General features: G+C 60.5%; 2 protein-coding genes across 6 annotated transcripts in view; one reads left to right on the top strand and one right to left on the bottom strand.

Moving 5' to 3' along the window:
* Positions 1-8,507, top strand: part of DNAJC11 (DnaJ heat shock protein family (Hsp40) member C11) — a 64,865-nt gene extending 56,358 nt beyond the window's left edge. Inside the window, exons 8-16 of the mRNA XM_068538790.1 lie at positions 707-896; positions 1,439-1,524; positions 1,831-1,947; positions 4,272-4,427; positions 5,513-5,582; positions 6,316-6,373; positions 6,504-6,646; positions 7,340-7,469; positions 7,888-8,507. Of these exons, the coding sequence (XP_068394891.1) occupies positions 707-896; positions 1,439-1,524; positions 1,831-1,947; positions 4,272-4,427; positions 5,513-5,582; positions 6,316-6,373; positions 6,504-6,646; positions 7,340-7,469; positions 7,888-7,913 (976 nt within the window). The 3' untranslated portion in view covers positions 7,914-8,507. The remainder of the gene's footprint in view (positions 1-706; positions 897-1,438; positions 1,525-1,830; positions 1,948-4,271; positions 4,428-5,512; positions 5,583-6,315; positions 6,374-6,503; positions 6,647-7,339; positions 7,470-7,887) is intronic.
* Positions 8,508-9,593: 1,086 nt separating this feature from the next.
* Positions 9,594-16,124, bottom strand: THAP3 (THAP domain containing 3). 5 transcript variants are annotated; one of them, XM_068538793.1, is made up of 6 exons: positions 16,011-16,096; positions 15,554-15,619; positions 13,250-13,442; positions 10,988-11,050; positions 10,537-10,641; positions 9,594-10,302 (listed from the first exon to the last, which is right to left on the bottom strand). In XM_068538793.1, the coding sequence occupies exons 2-6, from the start codon at positions 15,568-15,570 to the stop codon at positions 10,042-10,044; spliced, it is 639 nt and encodes a 212-aa protein (XP_068394894.1). In that variant the 5' UTR covers positions 15,571-15,619; positions 16,011-16,096; the 3' UTR covers positions 9,594-10,041. The 5 variants fall into 5 exon arrangements, with proteins under 5 accessions (XP_068394894.1, XP_068394897.1, XP_068394893.1 ...); XM_068538796.1 differs by lacking the exon at positions 15,554-15,619 and having other exon boundaries at positions 10,537-10,668; positions 16,011-16,124; XM_068538792.1 differs by lacking the exon at positions 15,554-15,619 and having other exon boundaries at positions 16,011-16,124.
* Positions 16,125-16,558: the final 434 nt, after the last annotated feature.

Below are 16,558 nucleotides of genomic sequence, written 5' to 3'. Positions count from 1 at the left end.
CAAGCTGTTTGCTCGTCTTTGAGCGGCTTGAGTGAAGTGCTGTGAGTTCCTTTGCTGTTGAAGTGACATACCCCTTTTTATCCAGAAGATGGGGCTGACTCCCTCGGAAATCAACTTCAGAGACCTTTCGGGGGATGGTTTGCTAGCTTCTCAAGTAGCTTTCGGTCAATACTTTGCAGCCCTGGGTACACATCAGGATGGAAGGGCAGCTTTGAAAACTGCACTGATGCCTGGGCCTCCACCCAAAAAGAATGACTTCATTGGTCTGGGGTGAGCCCTGGATAAGGGCTTCTCAAGACTGGCTGCACGTTTGCGTCACCTGGCTAGCTTTTCCCACACCAGGTCTATAAATCAGCACACCTGGGGGCAGGAGCCGACCATCGGTGTTTTCAGATTCACCAGGTGAGTCCAGCGTGCAGCCAAGCTTGGGAACCTCCGCAGGTGGCTCTGACTTGGCGACAGGATTGGATCTGCTGGTTTAGGAGCGCAGACGTGCAGGTGCCTCTTTGGCTGTAGCTGAAGTTGGAATGGGATGGGGGTGGGGAGTGCCACTCGGCGGGTGGATAACGGGACAGATTCCCTGGATCGCGGGCCGGGAGCCGTGGGAGTGATGGCGAGCAGGGTGTGGGCTGGCGGAGAGGACAGGGCCAAGCACGGCTGCGGCCACTGTCATCCAGGACCCTTTCCCTCTGTGTGTCCCCCCCAGCTTTGTGACGACAAACTGTGCTCTGCAGTTTTCGTCCCGTGGCATCCGGCCTGGCCTCACCACTGTCCTGGCCCGGAACCTGGACAAGAACACGGTGGGCTACCTGCAGTGGCGCTGGGGCATCCAGTCGGCCATGAACACCAGCATCGTCCGGGACACCAAGACCAGCCACTTCACTGTGGCCCTGCAGGTGAGGACAGCTCTAGGGGGACCCTCCTCCAGCCCCTCTGTGGGCCCCTGACCGCCCTCCCCCTGCTCACCCCCAAATCCAGCGCCCACAGGGCCGAAGGGCGGGTTCTGTCCACCCACACTCAGGAGTTGAAACACTGTTGTTCTCAGGCCCCCGCGGGAGCTGTGTTCCAACTGCCCTAAAGCAGAAGGCCTTTTTCACCTTTCTGGTGAGAGAAGCCCACAGAATCGGGGTGGGAGCGAGCCGTGGTCAGTAAGTGGCCCCGCAGCAGAGCCGTGCGCTCAGGGGCCACGGCGCCCGGGCGGGAGCGCGGGGAGTGAGCAGCTGCCCCTTGGCGGGCAGCCGCTGCCCCGTGACAACGCAGGCTCGGTGTGTGTGCAGGAGTTTTTATTTTTCATGGGAAGTCAGAAAACGGCTTTTATTTGATATCTCCCAGTTTTTAAACATTGGCTCCTGGCAAAGTTTCACACGCTTTGTGGGACAGGGCAGCCCTGCTTTCTTCAGTCTCAGCTGCCTTCTTTCTTCCCTCTGTGTCTCCCCAGCTTGGAATCCCTCACTCCTTTGCGCTGATCAGCTATCAGCACAAATTCCAGGATGACGATCAGACTCGCGTGAAAGGATCCCTTAAGTGAGTCCCGGCCGGGCTGACGCGGGCACACGCTTGATCCGTGTAGGGGTTTCTGGCAGTGGCGCTGGTTGCAGTAAGGTGCCTGCAGTCGTGCCCAGGGCCCGGTGTCCTGACTCTCTTCTGTTCACCGACCCAGGGGTCAGTGGTGAACGTCCTCCCTGTGGGTGGCTGAGAGGGCAAGAGAGAGTTGGGGGTAGGGGCCCCGGCCTCTGGCTGAGTGACAGTTGCCCGTGGTGACCGGGGGGGACCCGGGAGGGATCAGAAGCGGAGGGGCCCTCGCTCGCTCACTGCGATCTGCTCCTGCAGGGCAGGCTTCTTCGGGACAGTGGTGGAGTACGGAGCAGAGAGGAAGATCTCCAGGCACAGTGTTTTAGGTGCAGCTGTCAGCGTTGGAGTCCCACAGGGCGTTTCTCTCAAAGTCAAGTATGTTGAACTCAAGTCTTTCTGGCCAGGGATTATCTGGCATCTTGTAACTCACCTGGGCTTCACCTACATTAAGGAAGAAAGAGACTTTGCTTTGTAATTCTGGTCTTAGAGATGCGGTCACTTCTGTCTGGGGTGTGTAAGCAGATGTCGAGGAGTCCAGAAGCCTGACATTCACTCAGTGAGGTCTGAGTCTCTGCCTCAGAGAACCTCCCTGTGCCCCCCCGGCCCGTCTTCCGCCCCGCCTGTCTCTTACTACCCTCTGCCTCCCCGATGGTCCGGTGCGGGCCCCGCACGCCCGCTCACCCACCCGGCTGCGGCCCTCACGGTGTGACGTGTACCGTGTGGTCACCGGCGCAGCAGCTTCGGGTTCTCTCTGCCAGATCCTTCCCACCTGCACACGGACCCTGTCTCCCCCTGCCTGCCTGCCTTGCTGAGCTGCCTCTGGCTTCACCTGTCTGGCTGGTTGCCTCTCAGCAGAGACCCCGCTGTCGGGCCCTGGTCGGCCTAGACTCACCCGCCGGCGGTCTGATCCGGCATCCTGGCTTCAGTAGCCTTGGGCTCCTGGGACGCTCACAGTTTTGGCTCCAGCTTGGCCCTCCCCACAGACCTCCAGCTCATAGATCCCTCGTCCTTTCCCAGATCTCTCCTCAGATACCTCACAGCCTCCCCGTGTCACATCTCCAGTCCCGGTCCTCCCCCACTGCCCTCGGTCACACGTGCCCTTCCAAGCCTGCCGTGTCCGGAGTCTCCCCACCTCAGTGCTCAGTGCTCAGTGCTCCATCTTTCCACTGGTTCTGTCCAGAACCCTGGAGCTCACCTTCACCACCCTTCCCCCACACTCCGAATTGAATGCATCGGAATCCTCTTGGCTCTCGTCTGAAAGCACATCCTCAATCTGACCATTGCTCACAACCTCTGCGGCCCCCGTCTCGTGGAGTTACTAGCGTCCTCCTGACCGATCTCCTTCACCCTTGGGACACTGCTCTCCACACAGACAGTCTTTTAAACTCTAAGCCGTGTATGTCAGCCTTCTGCTTGAAGCCCTCAGCGACTCCCTCAACTCAGGGCAAAGCCGGCATCCTCAGGACCCTCCGCAGTCTGGCCTCTCACTCTCCTCTCTGCCCCCTGGTCGCCCCACCCCAGCCACACCGGCTGCCCCGGGGCCGCACCGAGCGTGCTCCTGCCTCTGGGCTCAGCATCTGCCGTTCCTCAGTCCCCGGCAACCACGTGGCTTGTTCCTTCCGTGCCCTCCGGGCTCTGCGCACGTCACCTAATTGCCCTCATCTCACCCCAGACGGTCCACTTCCCCTTCGTCCTGTTTGTTGTCCTCCGTTGCACCCATCTCCATCTGACAGGCCATCCGTCCCCCGCTGCCCCTCATCAGAAGCACTTTAACTTAGTCCGTTCCGTTATTCTCTGTCCTCCTGCCGCCTGGAACACAGCCTGGCACTGAAGAGGGACTTGGTGAGCGAGAGGAAGCAGACCACGTCTTAGCTGCGGAGCTGAGGCCAGAGCTGGCATCAGGCACCTCTCCTCTCAGATGAGATTTGAGGACGCCCGAGATTTAATAAAGGGCACAGGGAGCCGTCAGGTCCCCTGCATCCCAGCCCCTTCTCCTCCCTCACCCCCACGTTGGGACCACCGATGAGGCACAGTTCTCTGGAGACCTGTGGCACATTTATACACAGAACCTGGGACTCCCCACCTGGGACTTTCCTTTTGGGGGACCCCCTCTTCCCAGCTGCAATGGTTGCCCCAAACTCTGAGGTCTGGTTCTTCAGTCCAATAGGACTGCAGATTTCTTTCCAGTTTTAATCATCCATATGGTACAGACTAAGAATGGCCCTCAGGCTAAAAGCTGTTTTTAAAAAAATATCAGGAAATGCACCAGTGCCGTTCCATTCTTCTGCCCTTGGTTGCTGTCCAGTCCCTGAAGGTGTTTGTTATGTGTGATCCAGAGTTTACGGTTGATGTCTGTGGGATGACTGGTCCAGTAGGAACTACTCAGCCATCGCTGAAAGCAGAAAGGACCCCTGGAGGAGCGGCCACTCCTGTATCCCCAGGCCGCAGTTACTTTGGTCGGGCGTTAGTCTGTTGCTTGTGGTCAGCAAGTAGTGAGACCTTTCTTCCGTCACTCACATCAGATCCAGCGGCTAAACCTTGGGACAGGGGACCACCCGGGAGTGGACTTTGGAGCATCAGACCTCTCCTCCTCCTCCTGGAGTCCTGTGTATGGAGAGGTTCTCTTCCTGGGTCTGAGACCCCATTCCCTCCCCTGGGAACCTGACTCATGAGGGCGTTCGGCTTTGTTCTGTTTTCAGGTTAAACAGGGCCAGTCAGACCTACTTCTTCCCCATTCACCTGACGGACCAGCTGCTCCCCAGCGCCGTGTTCTACGCCACCGTGGGGCCCCTCGTGCTCTACTTCGCTCTGCACCGCCTGGTCATCAGACCCTACCTCAGGGCTCAGAAGGAGAAGTGAGTTCACAGCACGTGGCGGGGACACCACTGACTGCGCTGTGCTCCGCTTCCTCATCTGTAACGTGGAGATGATAGAACCCACCCCACAGGGAGGGCTGTTAGGAAATGACATGCGTTAATCCGTGTACAGCGCTTACTACCACGGTGTCTGGTCCGTAACACGTCCTCAGTAAATGTTAACTAGTTCTTGTCGTTAGTTCATAGCAGTACTACTGTTAACCCACATTTCCTACTTTCAGAAAGAATTAGAGTTAGTTTACAAAACTGTTGGGACTATAAACCATGACCACAGAAATGAAAAGTTTTCCTTTTTCTCATTCTAACCATTTCTTTTCCTGGCACTGAATTCAAGAAGATTGACTTCTGAGTTCTTACATACAAGGCATGCGTTAACTATAGTCTTAGAAGTCATGGAGATATAATTTATTTTGCAGTTTCTTATAGATAATCCATTAGCATAACATTAAATCTGAGAGGTGGTTTAGATTTGTTACTTTATAATGATCTAATTTAATAACTCGTTGAGCTTAGAGAATCTGGGAGAAAGGCATGACTCTCCTCTTGGGGCCCCTCTAGCCTTTGACTCATTAGCGCTCAGGGTCCTAATGCCCCGGGAGACTTCAGGCTTGGAGCAGAGAATGTGCTGGGTCAAGTCTGATGGGACAGGCGCGTGCTGCCCTGGCAAAGGACATGGATGTGTCTAAGGTAGTATGCAGTGTCCCCATCAAAAGGGTCATGTGATGATGCCAGGTTGGTGGCATCTCCTGTGATTCTCCCCTTCTCCCCGACCCCTTTCCTGCGATTCTTGCTGTGTGGAGCCCCCCCCCACCTACAGTGCTGGGTTTCCCGTGTGCTCCGCGGAAGAGGGCGGGGAGAGCCGTCTGGGGACAACAGGGAAGCCGCACAGGCCTGGGATGAACACATTTACTTGAGCTCGTCTTGGAAATATTGTTTAAAGTTCTAGAACGGGGAGCGCAGTAAGATCACAGGCTGTTTGCAGGCACAGGTCCAGCCAGGGGCCCTGTTGTCTCCCTGCCGCTAACGCCACGCTCCTCGCGTGTGGCTTCTTTTTCTCGCGTTAGGGAGCTGGAGAAGCAAAGGGAAAGCACAGCCACCAACATCCTGCAGAAGAAACAAGAGGCAGAAGCTGCTGTAAGTGCTGCATCACCGTCACCCTGCAGGTCCTTTGCTCCGTGGTGGCATCTGGGACTGTTCTGCCCGTCGTGCAGAGCACAGGCCGCTCTTCTCTAGCCCACGCTTCTTAAGCCAGGGCTGTGGGGGGAAGTGCTTCACACCCTGTATGCTGGTCTCAGGGGCCTCAGGTCTCAGGCTTTTCTTCCCCAACAACTTCCTTGGTCATTTAGTGTTTTTTTTTTTTTTTTTTTTTTTTTGGCTGCGTTGGGTCTTCATTGCTGCGCGTGGGTTCTCTCTAGTTGCGGCGAGCGGGGGCTACTCTTCATTGCGGTGCACGGGCTTCTCATTGCGGTGACTTCTCTTGTTGTGGAGCACGGGCTCTAGGCGCGTGGGCTCAGTAGTTGTGGCTCGTGGGCTCTAGAGCGCAGGCTCAGTAGTTGTGGCTCACGGGCTTAGTTGCTCCGCGGCACGTGGGATCTTCCGGGACCAGGGCTGGAACCCACGTCCCCTGCATTGGCAGGCGGGTTCTTAACCACTGCGCCACCAGGGAAGTCCCATAAGAGGGTTTTCTTAAGTGGTGGGGATTGTCCTCTTTCTTCCCTTTGAGTGAATTGTTTTTCCGTGACCTATGATAGCAGCGATGTCCCGGAGAAGTGGACGGGGCAGGGCTGACAGGCACCGGGCACGCGGCCGTGGCTCTCAGAGGTGGAGCCCAGGGAGGCCCTGAGGGTGGCATCCTTGTTCTTTGCAGGTTCAGCTGATGCAGGAATCTGTCCGAAGAATAATCGAGGCCGAAGAGTCCAGAATGGGTGAGGAGGCCTGGCCTCTTTGGGGACGGGGTGGGCGCTGGGGTCTCACAGGAGCGTGTGGTCCCTGCAGCCCGGCTGCGCAGGGGGCCGCCCGCCGTGGCCGCCCCACCCTGACCGAGCCCGTCCTCAGGGCTCATCATCGTCAACGCCTGGTACGGGAAATTTGTCAACGACAAGAGCAAGAAGAGCGAGAAGGTGAAGGTGATTGACGTGACTGTGCCCCTGCAGTGCCTGGTGAAGGACTCCAAGCTCATCCTCACGGAGGCCTCCAAGGTGGGCGCTCGGGGGCCCCGGGGTTCAGACAGGAAGGGCGTCTGGGGAAGAGGGACGGACGGCGGCCCCTCGAAGGGGCCGTTTCTCTGCAGCGGAACCTCGCGTGCTGCCGCGCTCACTGTGGGGCGCTGCCCAGCACCCAAGTTACAGCCACACTGGAGCCGTTGACTTCATTTGTTCATCTGTTCGTTGCCAGGTATCACTGAGCCCCTACCGTGCGCCAGGTACACCAGCAAGCAAAGCATACCTCCTGCCCCCGGGAGCACACGCTCTGCTTATGCCTTGCCTCGTTTCAGAAGGAGCGTGAGGTCGCCCGTAGCACGTTTGAGGCTCGCGGTGGGGCCCGGGGCGTGGGTGATGGAGGCGAGTTACAGCGCAGAGGAGCTCAGGCCAAAGCGCCCTCGTTCCCTGAACAGGCTGCTAGGCTCCCCACCTCGGCGGGGCTTCTGTGAAGACAGAGGTGCTGTTAGTATGGCAGAAGGGGCCTACTGGGAGGGCGACGTCTAGGACTCAACAGGCAGCTTTTTGAAATTCTCGTTTCTTTTCCTCAAGCTCCCAAGTTTGCATCTTCCGTGGGCCGCTCCCGAGGGCACGTCCAGGCCCTTCCACGCTGCTCCTCCAGGTGGCGGCAGACGGCAGTGCTGCTGGGCTTTAAACCACCGCCTCGAGTGAGACTCTGTCTGCTCGTTACAGGCCGGGCTGCCTGGGTTCTATGACCCATGTGTGGGCGAAGAGAAGAACCTGAAAGTGCTTTACCAGTTCCGAGGTGTCCTGCATCAGGTGATGGCGCTCGACAGCGAGACGCTCCGGATACCAAAGCAGTGTGAGTAGCTGCCCCTGGCCGTCACCCGCCCTGTGCCCAGGCCTCGGGAGGCCCTCGTGGAGCTCCGAGTGAGGGGCGACAGCCGCCTTCCCTGTGTCCTCTGCCGGGGGGGGGGCAGCAGGCTTGGGCATCGCGACCTGCTCGGAGCCGGGAAGCGACGCCCCGAGGGAGGGGTCAGCCCTCTCCCAGGTGGAACTGGAGTGAGCTCTGTGCTTGGAAACTGCAGCTCGGGTGGCTGCGTAGGAAGGAGACGCAGCTGCTCGTTTGTGTGCCTGAACCAGGCGATTCTCAGCAGCTTGTACTCTGCTCGGCTGCAGGCCAGCAGCTTCTGGTCTGGTGATGGCCAAACCCCCAAAGTGGAAAGAAGGCATGGAAGCAGTTGCCTTCAGACGCCCTGAGTTTGTCTTTTCTTTTACAGCTCACAGAATTGATACCGATGGATAAACTGCTTGAGAAACCAGATTTAAACGAGGCTACAAAAAAACCTTTCCCTGGGAGTCTACAAATTTGGAAACAGGAAAAAACTCCAGACGTCAGACGTGTTTATTATGTATTTCTGTAGAAGGTGGCACTGTATCAATTATGTGAAGGGACCCGCAGGCACCCCGCTTTCCCGGTGCTGTAGGTAGGACTGAGGCAGCCCCACCCGGACCGGAACCACAGCACAGCCCGTGTCTGTTCCCAAGGATCGTGTCCTGCCAGGAAGGGCCCTGGGCCCCTGGAGCCTCCGGGTCCCTCCCCAGGTTCCTCAGCACGCGTGCCGGCCGTGACCCCCCCCCCAGTAGCTCTTGGTCTGCCGTGAGGTACTTATGAACACCTTGCCCTCACGCATAGGACTGTGAACTACTTTTCCTGAAATCCACACTGAACGTGGAAAACGAAATGGAAGGAAGGAGTCCCCACGAGCAGAATCTCCCAGTCAAGTGAGCATCTGTTCGGTCAGCTTCCTGAAAACCACCTTTTCCTGCTGAAATATCACTAAGTGAATCTGGAGAGGATTGTGTGGGTTTATAAATCTGCTTTTTATCTGAGAACAAATGGTTTTGGAAATCAGTCTCTTTTTTTCCCCTCCCAGAACTCAAGCCATTCCACTGGCACCTGGCTTGGGACAGAGGGTGGAACTCCGGGTCCCAGGAGCCACCCGTGTCCTCGCAGGAAAATGCGATGCTTCCCGCCCCGCCCCACACAGCTCAGCCCCACTAGAGCGCGGAGTTCAGGGGGAGAAGGGGACGCGGGGCTCCGGCAGGCGGCGCAGCTGCTCCCACGCCTGGCCAGTCCAGCTCTTCCTCACCGGGACCCCCTTTTGGGTGTCTGCTCCCAGGACCCCCCTCCTTCACTGGCCTCTTTTGTGGATGCAGAATATTTCAGGACCAGGAGCCTCCTGCACAGCCTGGCCTGTGAAGTTACCGGGGGAGCAGAGGCCTGGCTGCTGGTGGCTCTTGACAGCCACTCCGCAGCTACTGTCAAAATCAGGCTTCACTCCCGACGCTGGTACCGGAGAAATCACTCATAACCCCCTTCCTCCACTTTTAAAACTCAGTTCAGGTTGTCCAATTCTGTACTATTTATCTCCACTTTAAAAAGGTTTCCTGCGAGCTGCCGCTCTGAATGTACATCATGCAATAACCGTCGGCGTTAGCGGAGTCCGACCTCGGCCGCAGCCTGTGTCCCTGCCCAGCGGGCAGGTCACTGTACAGGGGACACTCTCTTACCACAATAAACCTTTCCTGAAAGCCAGGGGCAGTGTTTCCGTGCGTCTGTGTTCACTTCAGGAGCGAGCGGAATGAGGGACGCGCCCCTCCTCACAAGCCTCGTTCCGCCCTTTATGCCTACGGTGCAAACCACAGTTTGAACCACGAGGCTTAACTTGAAGCTGCAGATCAGTTTTCTGTGTCACACATTTGCCTGAGAAACGGAGTCCAAGTTAGGAGGTCACATAGGCTAGGATTCTTGTTTTCTTTAACTAAAGGCACCTTTTGTTGGTAGTCAAAGGTGGTCATGCCCTGCTGGCTCTGCAACAGGAAGCAGGCAGGCAGGCGGTGTCAGAAGCGGCCAGGCACGGCCGGAGAGGGAACCTCCAACCAGCGCGCCCTTGTTTTTAAATAAAGGAGGAAACGCGCAGCGCAGTGTAGGAAGACACTTTTATTACGCTGCTCACTCACACCTGGCCGGGCAGGGAGGCGCTCCTAGGACAGAAGCCAGCCTCAGCCACTTGGAGAGCCGGCCGTCCAGCCGACAGGGGGCCACTCGCTGCCTTGGAGAGTGCCGGCGCCCCTGGGCCCAGCTGCCCCTCAAGGAGACGCGCTCCGTCCCCTCTGGGGAGGGTCAGCCACACTGGCCCAGGACGGCTCCTCAGGCTGTGGTTCCGAGGATGCTCGGCCAGCTTGTGCTGGAGGGAGGACCAGGTGTAGTGCTCACGGCCCCGCCCCTCCCAGCCTGAGGCCACTACGCTTCACACGAGGTGGCACGGGCCGAATGTCAGGGCAGGACCGAAAGTTCCGCCCACGGCCAGAGCCCCGAGACCACTGCCCCTCCTCCTGGTGGCTCGGCGGAGAAGGCCCAGCTGGCGGGCTCAGCTCTGCTGCCCCGGCCACAGCCTGGCCTGGAGTCCCGGCTGCCCCACGCCGCAGGCACGCAGGCGACTGGACATCTTCCTCATCACCAGCCTCTGGGCCTTCAGGCGCCTGCGGAGCTTTTCATTTTCCTTTAGTGTCAGGAAGAGTTTTTTTTTCAGAGCGTCTAAGTCCAAAAGGGCGTAGCTGTGATCAGACGGCTGTGTGGGGCTGGCCGGCTGACCAGGGACCCCAGTGGCTTCCGGTCTGTGTGGCGGGACCTGAGGACAGAGGTCAGTGAGAGACAAGCAGCGGCCAGGGCGGCAGGACGCACTTCCCCAAGCCCTCCCGAAGCCCAGAGCTGCCCAGTCGCAGCCAAGTTCACGGGCGAGGTCTGAATCCAGGCTACACGTCCTGGTGCTCTGGTTCAGGCACGTTTTCTTCCTTCTGTTTGAAGCAAATCCCCTCGAGCTGAGACCAGCCACATGCTGCCTTCGCACCTGGCCCGGCCTCACCTGTGCTCCGGGGCCTCCAGCGTCCGGGGGCAGCTGCAGCGCTTCGAGCGTCGCGTCCACCTTCCTCCCTGGGCCACCCTCCCCGGCCCCCGTCTCAGGGAGGACCTGGGAACGACAGGGCAGAGGAGGCCACTGACCGGCACAGAAGCAGATCCTCCCCGGCTGTTACTTGTCTGTCCCGCCAGTGGTCCCCTCACACCACCCAGGGGCAGCCGGGGCGCCTGCAGAACAGCCAGCCTCCTCCACGGCCTGGGGTCAGACCCTTAGACACGGAGCAGGAGCCGGACGTGACCAGCTGCCACTGCTTGATATTGAACAGGAAGAAGGCGGCACAGGAGGCTTTGGCTGTCCCTTTTCTAGGAAACAAGAGAATCCAAACCCAGCAGGCCAGCCTGGCGGGCAGGTGCAGCGGCTCAGTCCGAGCGCTCGGTGACCAGCAGGGCTGACTCACCTTTCCCTTCTCAGAGGCAGCATCTCCACTCGGGCCGGCAGGGTCTGTGTTCTCCCTCACCAGCTGCAAGAGGCACGGAGCTGCTGCAGACGGGCCCTGGGGTACGGGCAGGAGATCCGCGCCCGAGAGCCCGCACCAGGCCTCGTGTGTCTTCGTCCTCACGCTCCGCCGGATGAGGCTCAAGTAAACTGCGCCCTGAACCCAGCCCAGCTCTCCTCTCACCATCCCCGGCTCCCTTCCTTCTCCGAAGATGTTCCCAATCTCGGGTCAGAGGCCCAGTGAAGCCAGGGACCTGTCTGATTTGTACGTGTTGCCCCAGGGCCTGGCGCTCTTCAAGGCGCACAGTAGGTGACTCAGAGTGGCAGCCGCGTAGCTCAGAGCCTGCAGCCCCCAGGGCCTCGTCAGAGCTGAGCTGGGGCCAGGGGGGCCAGAACCAACTCTCCCCACCCCCAGGCACCGGAGGCGCTAAGGAGCAGGACCACAAACACCCCCCCAGTTGTTAACCTGTAATCGCTGACTTCAGGGCAAGCAATTTACCACAGAGGCGTGAAAGTAATCACACTGACTGAACGGGATGGGGTGCGGGGTTCCTGACCAGCGGACATAAGTTTCAGGTCAGCAAAATGAGTAAGTCCTAGAGGCCCGTGGTACGACATCTGCGCCTACAGTCAACGATACTGTAGTGCACTGTGTCGTGCACTTAAAAGTGTGTGGAGAGAACAGATCTCACGTTAAGTGTTCTTACCACAATGAAATGTGTATATAAAATGAAAGGCCTTCCATGTTTAAAGGAAAAAACCAAAAACTCCTGCATTAAGCACCTACTCGGTGCCAGGCAACGTTCTGGACGCTGGCAATAAAAGCAGCGGAGCAGAGCCTGGCCCGCACGGAGCCTCCACTGGGGCAGGTGCTCACAGGTGCCAGAGAAAGCGAGGGGCAGGACAGGAAGGACGGCAGCGGGGGCTCCTACAGGCACTGGGAGCCTGGACTTGGGGAGGGGGAGGCCGAGAGACCGGGCAAAGGGAAGATCGAGGGCAGGGCGCTCCGGGTGTGTCTGCTGGCAAGTGGCAAACGGCCGCCTGCCCCTCCCTGCACCCTGGAACTCAGGGTTCCCATCAGCTCCCTCCCTCTCGTTCCCAATAAAAACAAACCAGCATGGGTACCTGCAGGCCCTGTGTGAGTCCTACTGCTACTCTGCCTCCCAGGCTCCAGTGGGTGCCCCGCTCGGGCCCTCCCTCTGAGACTGGGTGCACGGTAAGGATTTACTATGATTCACTATGATCGCCTCACGGCTTTGAGCTCCAACTGTCCTGCCGTGAGCCCTTCAGGGCCAAACCTGCACATCCTGCCCCACCAGACACGTCCACCCCGGTGTCCCATCGGGACGTGCACAGGACCGTTTCCTCAGGGAATCTGGGACCCCCGGTCCCCAGGGGCCCAGAGCCCTGCTCTCCCGGACCACCTCCCTCTCAGCCCACCAGGTCTGCAAAGTCGGCCCGCTCCATCCCCCTCCCATCACAGCACCCACCTTTGGCTCAGGCCACTGTGACTGCCCTCACCTGCGATGCCACAGTGGCCTCCGAACCAGCTGCCAGCCAGAGGGACCTTCCAAAGCCATGTCCCTGCCCACGGGCCTCCCCCAAAAACCTACCACCTGTCCAAGCCCGTCACCAACTGGCCCCTGCGCCCTCCAACCAGCCTGAGCTGCTCCTGAGTGCGCCCAAATCCCCGCCACCGCCAAGCCTCTGCCCCGCTGTCCCTGTCCCCTCCAGCGCTCCGCCTGCCACCACCATCGTCCTCCTGTGCCCCGGACGGAGCTCTGAGCCGGCGCGGAGCAGCCACAGGAGGACCTTAGCGGCGACCTGCCGGGTGGCAGTGGCCCAGCCTCCGGCTCCTCGGCCACAGGCCCCCGAGCCCGGGCTGGCAACGAGCAAGAGGCGGACGAGGTCTGAGTGCGGCGCGGCCGGGAAGGCCTTCGCCGCCCTCGAGCCCACGTGAGGCCAAAGTGAAACACAGGAAGGACCGAGCTCTCGGCACCCTCGCCCGTCAGCTGCTTCCACGGCATCTGTTGTGAAGCGCGACTTATTTTTAAAGCAGCTTTAAATTGCGAATTCCCTGAAGCGCAGGGCAGGGCCTGCTGGGCTCCGGACGCCGAGGCCTGCCAGCGCTGCCCTGGCTGCAGTCCTCGGCCTCCGCTGTCCCCGCAAACGACACCTGCGCCCTGCGCCCAACCCACCGCCGGGGCCCCGCGGCCGCGCGCACCTGTGGGGGGCCCTGGAAGGCGAACACCGTGGGCACCGCGTTGTGCTTCAGGTTCTTGCGGTTCCCAAAGGCGCTGAAGCACTCGGGCCGGAAGTGCTCAGAGCAGATGACTGTGTGCTGCTTGGGCTCGAAGTCGCCCCGGCCGATGTTCAGCACCCATTCCTTCAGCAGCTCCGGGCGGCTGAACGGGAACCTGGGGGCACAACCAGGAGGCGCGAGGGATTCGCGGGGCTGAACGCAGCCCTTCAGGGTCCCAGGGGCCTTTCACATCCCCACACGGCGTTTTACTGGACAGCCTGGAAAATTCAGTAGCCTCGCCCTGTTAAACCACATCTACTTTGGGAAGCTTTCGTCGCGGCTGTCGGCGGCATCCTGAGACCGTGAACGTGGCCAAAGAGCCCAAGCAAGCTGCTCCCCGAGCCACATCTGCCAGGTAGGCCGCCAGGTGGGCCTCCATTCCGGCTCCGGTGCCGGGGAAGCAGGAGTGGAAGAGACAGCCCCGCCCTCACGGAGCCTACAATCTAGGGCAGGGAGACAGCCGGTACACCAGACAGACACGGACTGTGCAGGAATAAGCAGTAGGAAGTGGTCGGGGAAGGCCACCTGAGGGGTGACATCGGAGCAGAGGCTGCAGGGGGCGGGACAGAGGGCCGCGTGGTGTCGGGAGGAAGAGCAAGCGCCAAGGCCCGGCAGGTGTGAGGGGCGCCGCGGGCAGGTCTGGCTGGGACAGAGCAAGAGGAGGTCGCGGGCCTCGGGCAGAAGGGGCTTTCCCAGAGGCTCTGGCAGAGGGTGACGGGAGAGTCCGCGCCCCAGGTGGCTGGGACCAGGGTGTCGGCAGGAGGGCGTGCGGAGCGGGCAGATCTGGGATGTACCGTGAAAACCAGGCAGTAAGGTTTGCCTGTGGGCCGCGAAGCAGAGGAGGAGGGAGTTTCACGTACTAAGACTGCGGGGGAGTGGGAGGGGCAGCTTTGGGGGGTCAGCAGTTTGGTTTTATATGTTAGATGTTAAATTTGAGGTGCCTTTTACATGTCTGAGTGCTGAACGAGTGGCAGGTGGACATGCGTGTCTGGAGATGTCACTGTGGGCCCGTGCCCAGGTAAGGGTGGCAGAGCCATGAGCCTGAGTGAGATGGGCACCCTGGGGAGCGAGTATGGACAGGGGCCAGACAGGGGCATGGCCCTAGCCCTGAAGTGCTCCAGCGTCTGTCTGGTGTTGGAAATGAGCAGGATCCAGCCAAGGCGACTCAGAAGGGACACTGTGACAAAGAAAGAGGCCGAGAGGTGTCCTCGAAGCCAGGTGGGAGGGGGTCTCAAGGCATCAGCCGTCAGCTGTGTCACAGGCTGCAGAGAGATCAATTCAGATGAGGAGGCACCACTGCACGTGGCATCATAAGGGCCACTGGGGACATGACAGAGCTCATTCGTGGGAGTGGTGGGGGTGAGAGTCTGACTGGAACGGGAGAAAACCAGAGGCAACGCCACCCCCAGGTACACACCCGACTGACACCTGTGGATACAGGTGCTGGAAGGCAAGACCCAGCAACAATGCCCAGAGCCATGTGCCCGTAATGGCCAAAGAAGAGAGGCACCCAAATGCCCTTCAACTGTAGAACAAGTCAATTCTGGTAAACACCTTCCTAAAACACTATGCAGCAATGAAAAGGATACGCTGCTGCCGCCGGCAACATGGAGGGCTCACAGGCACAACGTGAGCAAAGCCCAGGAAAAAGTGCAGCCTGTGATTCCATTCAGCGAGGTTCCAGACAGGCCAAAGCAGTCCGCCTTACCCTTGGGCACTGGGAGGATGAGGGGCTGGAAGGGGGAGCGGTCGGGGTCTCGTGGGGGCTGTGATGTTCTAAATTCACGACAGTCACACGGGCTGTTCACTTTGTTAAACTGGTTGGGCTGTGTGCTCATGATTTGTGCACTTTTCCGTCTGCGTGTTACATCTCAAGAGACACATTCACTTCGAAAAAGAAAACGCTAATAGGAGAGCAAGTGGAGACAGGAGAGCGGCAGCCCTTTGGAGTCCCGCTCTGAACAGGACAGAGGAAGGCGCCGTGGCTGGAACCTAAAAGAAAGCGTGCGACACTCGACCGATGGGCAGGCGGCCGTTCACTCGGCCGGTCCGGCATGCGGGGCGCGCCGGGCGCGCAGGGACTGACTCCAAAAGCTCCGCCGTCCTCCCGGGGCTCCCGCAGAGCCCGAGGTCCCAGCCCCGCGCGCCCACCCGCTGGAACGTTCTCATTCCTCCTCCCCACCCTTCCTTCCCGGCATGAGGCCGGGAGATGCGAGCACCGCACACCTGAGAGACGTCAGCATCGCTCATCACGCAGCAAATACTGAACACCTACTACGTTCCGGGCAGCATCTGAGAACGAGATACAGTCCCCGGGCCGCGGAGGGGACGCACGCCAAGTAACCGCAGGGGCGCAGCGCTGAGCGCGCCCCAGGCCCGCCACGGCCTCACCCGCGCGCGGCTCCCCGGACCAGCGGGAGGCTGTGCGCCGGCGGGCAGGTTACTCAGCCTCTCCGACCGTCTCCCCGCGCGCCCAGGCGGCCGAGGTGGCGCCGGGTTTCCCGGGCTGGGACCTCGCCGGTCCCCGGGCCGCCGCCCCTCCGCGAAGGGCTTGGCCGCACGCCCTCGGGCCTGCCAGGGGCCGGGCAGCGGCCCCGGCGTCCCCACCCCCCGCGCGCCAGGCCTGGGGCTCCGGCGGGGGCCGCGGCCGCCGGCCCGGGCGAGGCGGGCCCCCGCGCCTCACCGGTGGAAGGTGAGCTGCTTCCTGCGATTGCTGTAGCGGTTGCAGCACTGCCGGGCCGCGCACGACTTCGGCATCTCCAAACACCAGGCCCGGCTGCCCCTAACAAAGATGGCGGCGGCGGGGCCTGCGGGAGGGGCAGGGACACCAGGAGGGGTGGGGTCATGAGACGGGGCGGGACTGGCCAGTGGAGGTGGAGCGAGCGGTTGGGGCGGGGCCTGCCGGGCGCGGCAGCGCCTCGAACGGGGCGCGGCCAGCAGGAGAGGAGGGGCCTGCGGGCGGGGCGGGGCGGGGCGGGGCGGGGCGGGGCGGGGCGGGGCGGGGCCCACAAGGAGGCTGGCGATTGAAGGCGAGCCGGGCTGTGCTCCGCGGCTAGCGTCTCGCGCAGTGCCCGCGACCCGCGTCAAGGGGTGCTTCTGGGCCCAACTCAGTCCCAACACCCCCAACTGGGCTGGCCGGTGCAGGTTTCACCCCAGTTCGCTGATGCCCGTCACCCTCACCTCCTTCCTTTGGAGCCTCACACCCACCCACAGTCTTGGACAAGGCTCACC

Source organism: Eschrichtius robustus, chromosome 3, assembly GCF_028021215.1.
Source record: "Eschrichtius robustus isolate mEscRob2 chromosome 3, mEscRob2.pri, whole genome shotgun sequence".
Classification (NCBI taxonomy): Eukaryota; Metazoa; Chordata; class Mammalia; order Artiodactyla; family Eschrichtiidae; genus Eschrichtius; species Eschrichtius robustus.
The sequence above is the reverse complement of the archived record's forward strand: the minus strand, read 5'-3'. Positions and strand labels throughout refer to the sequence as shown.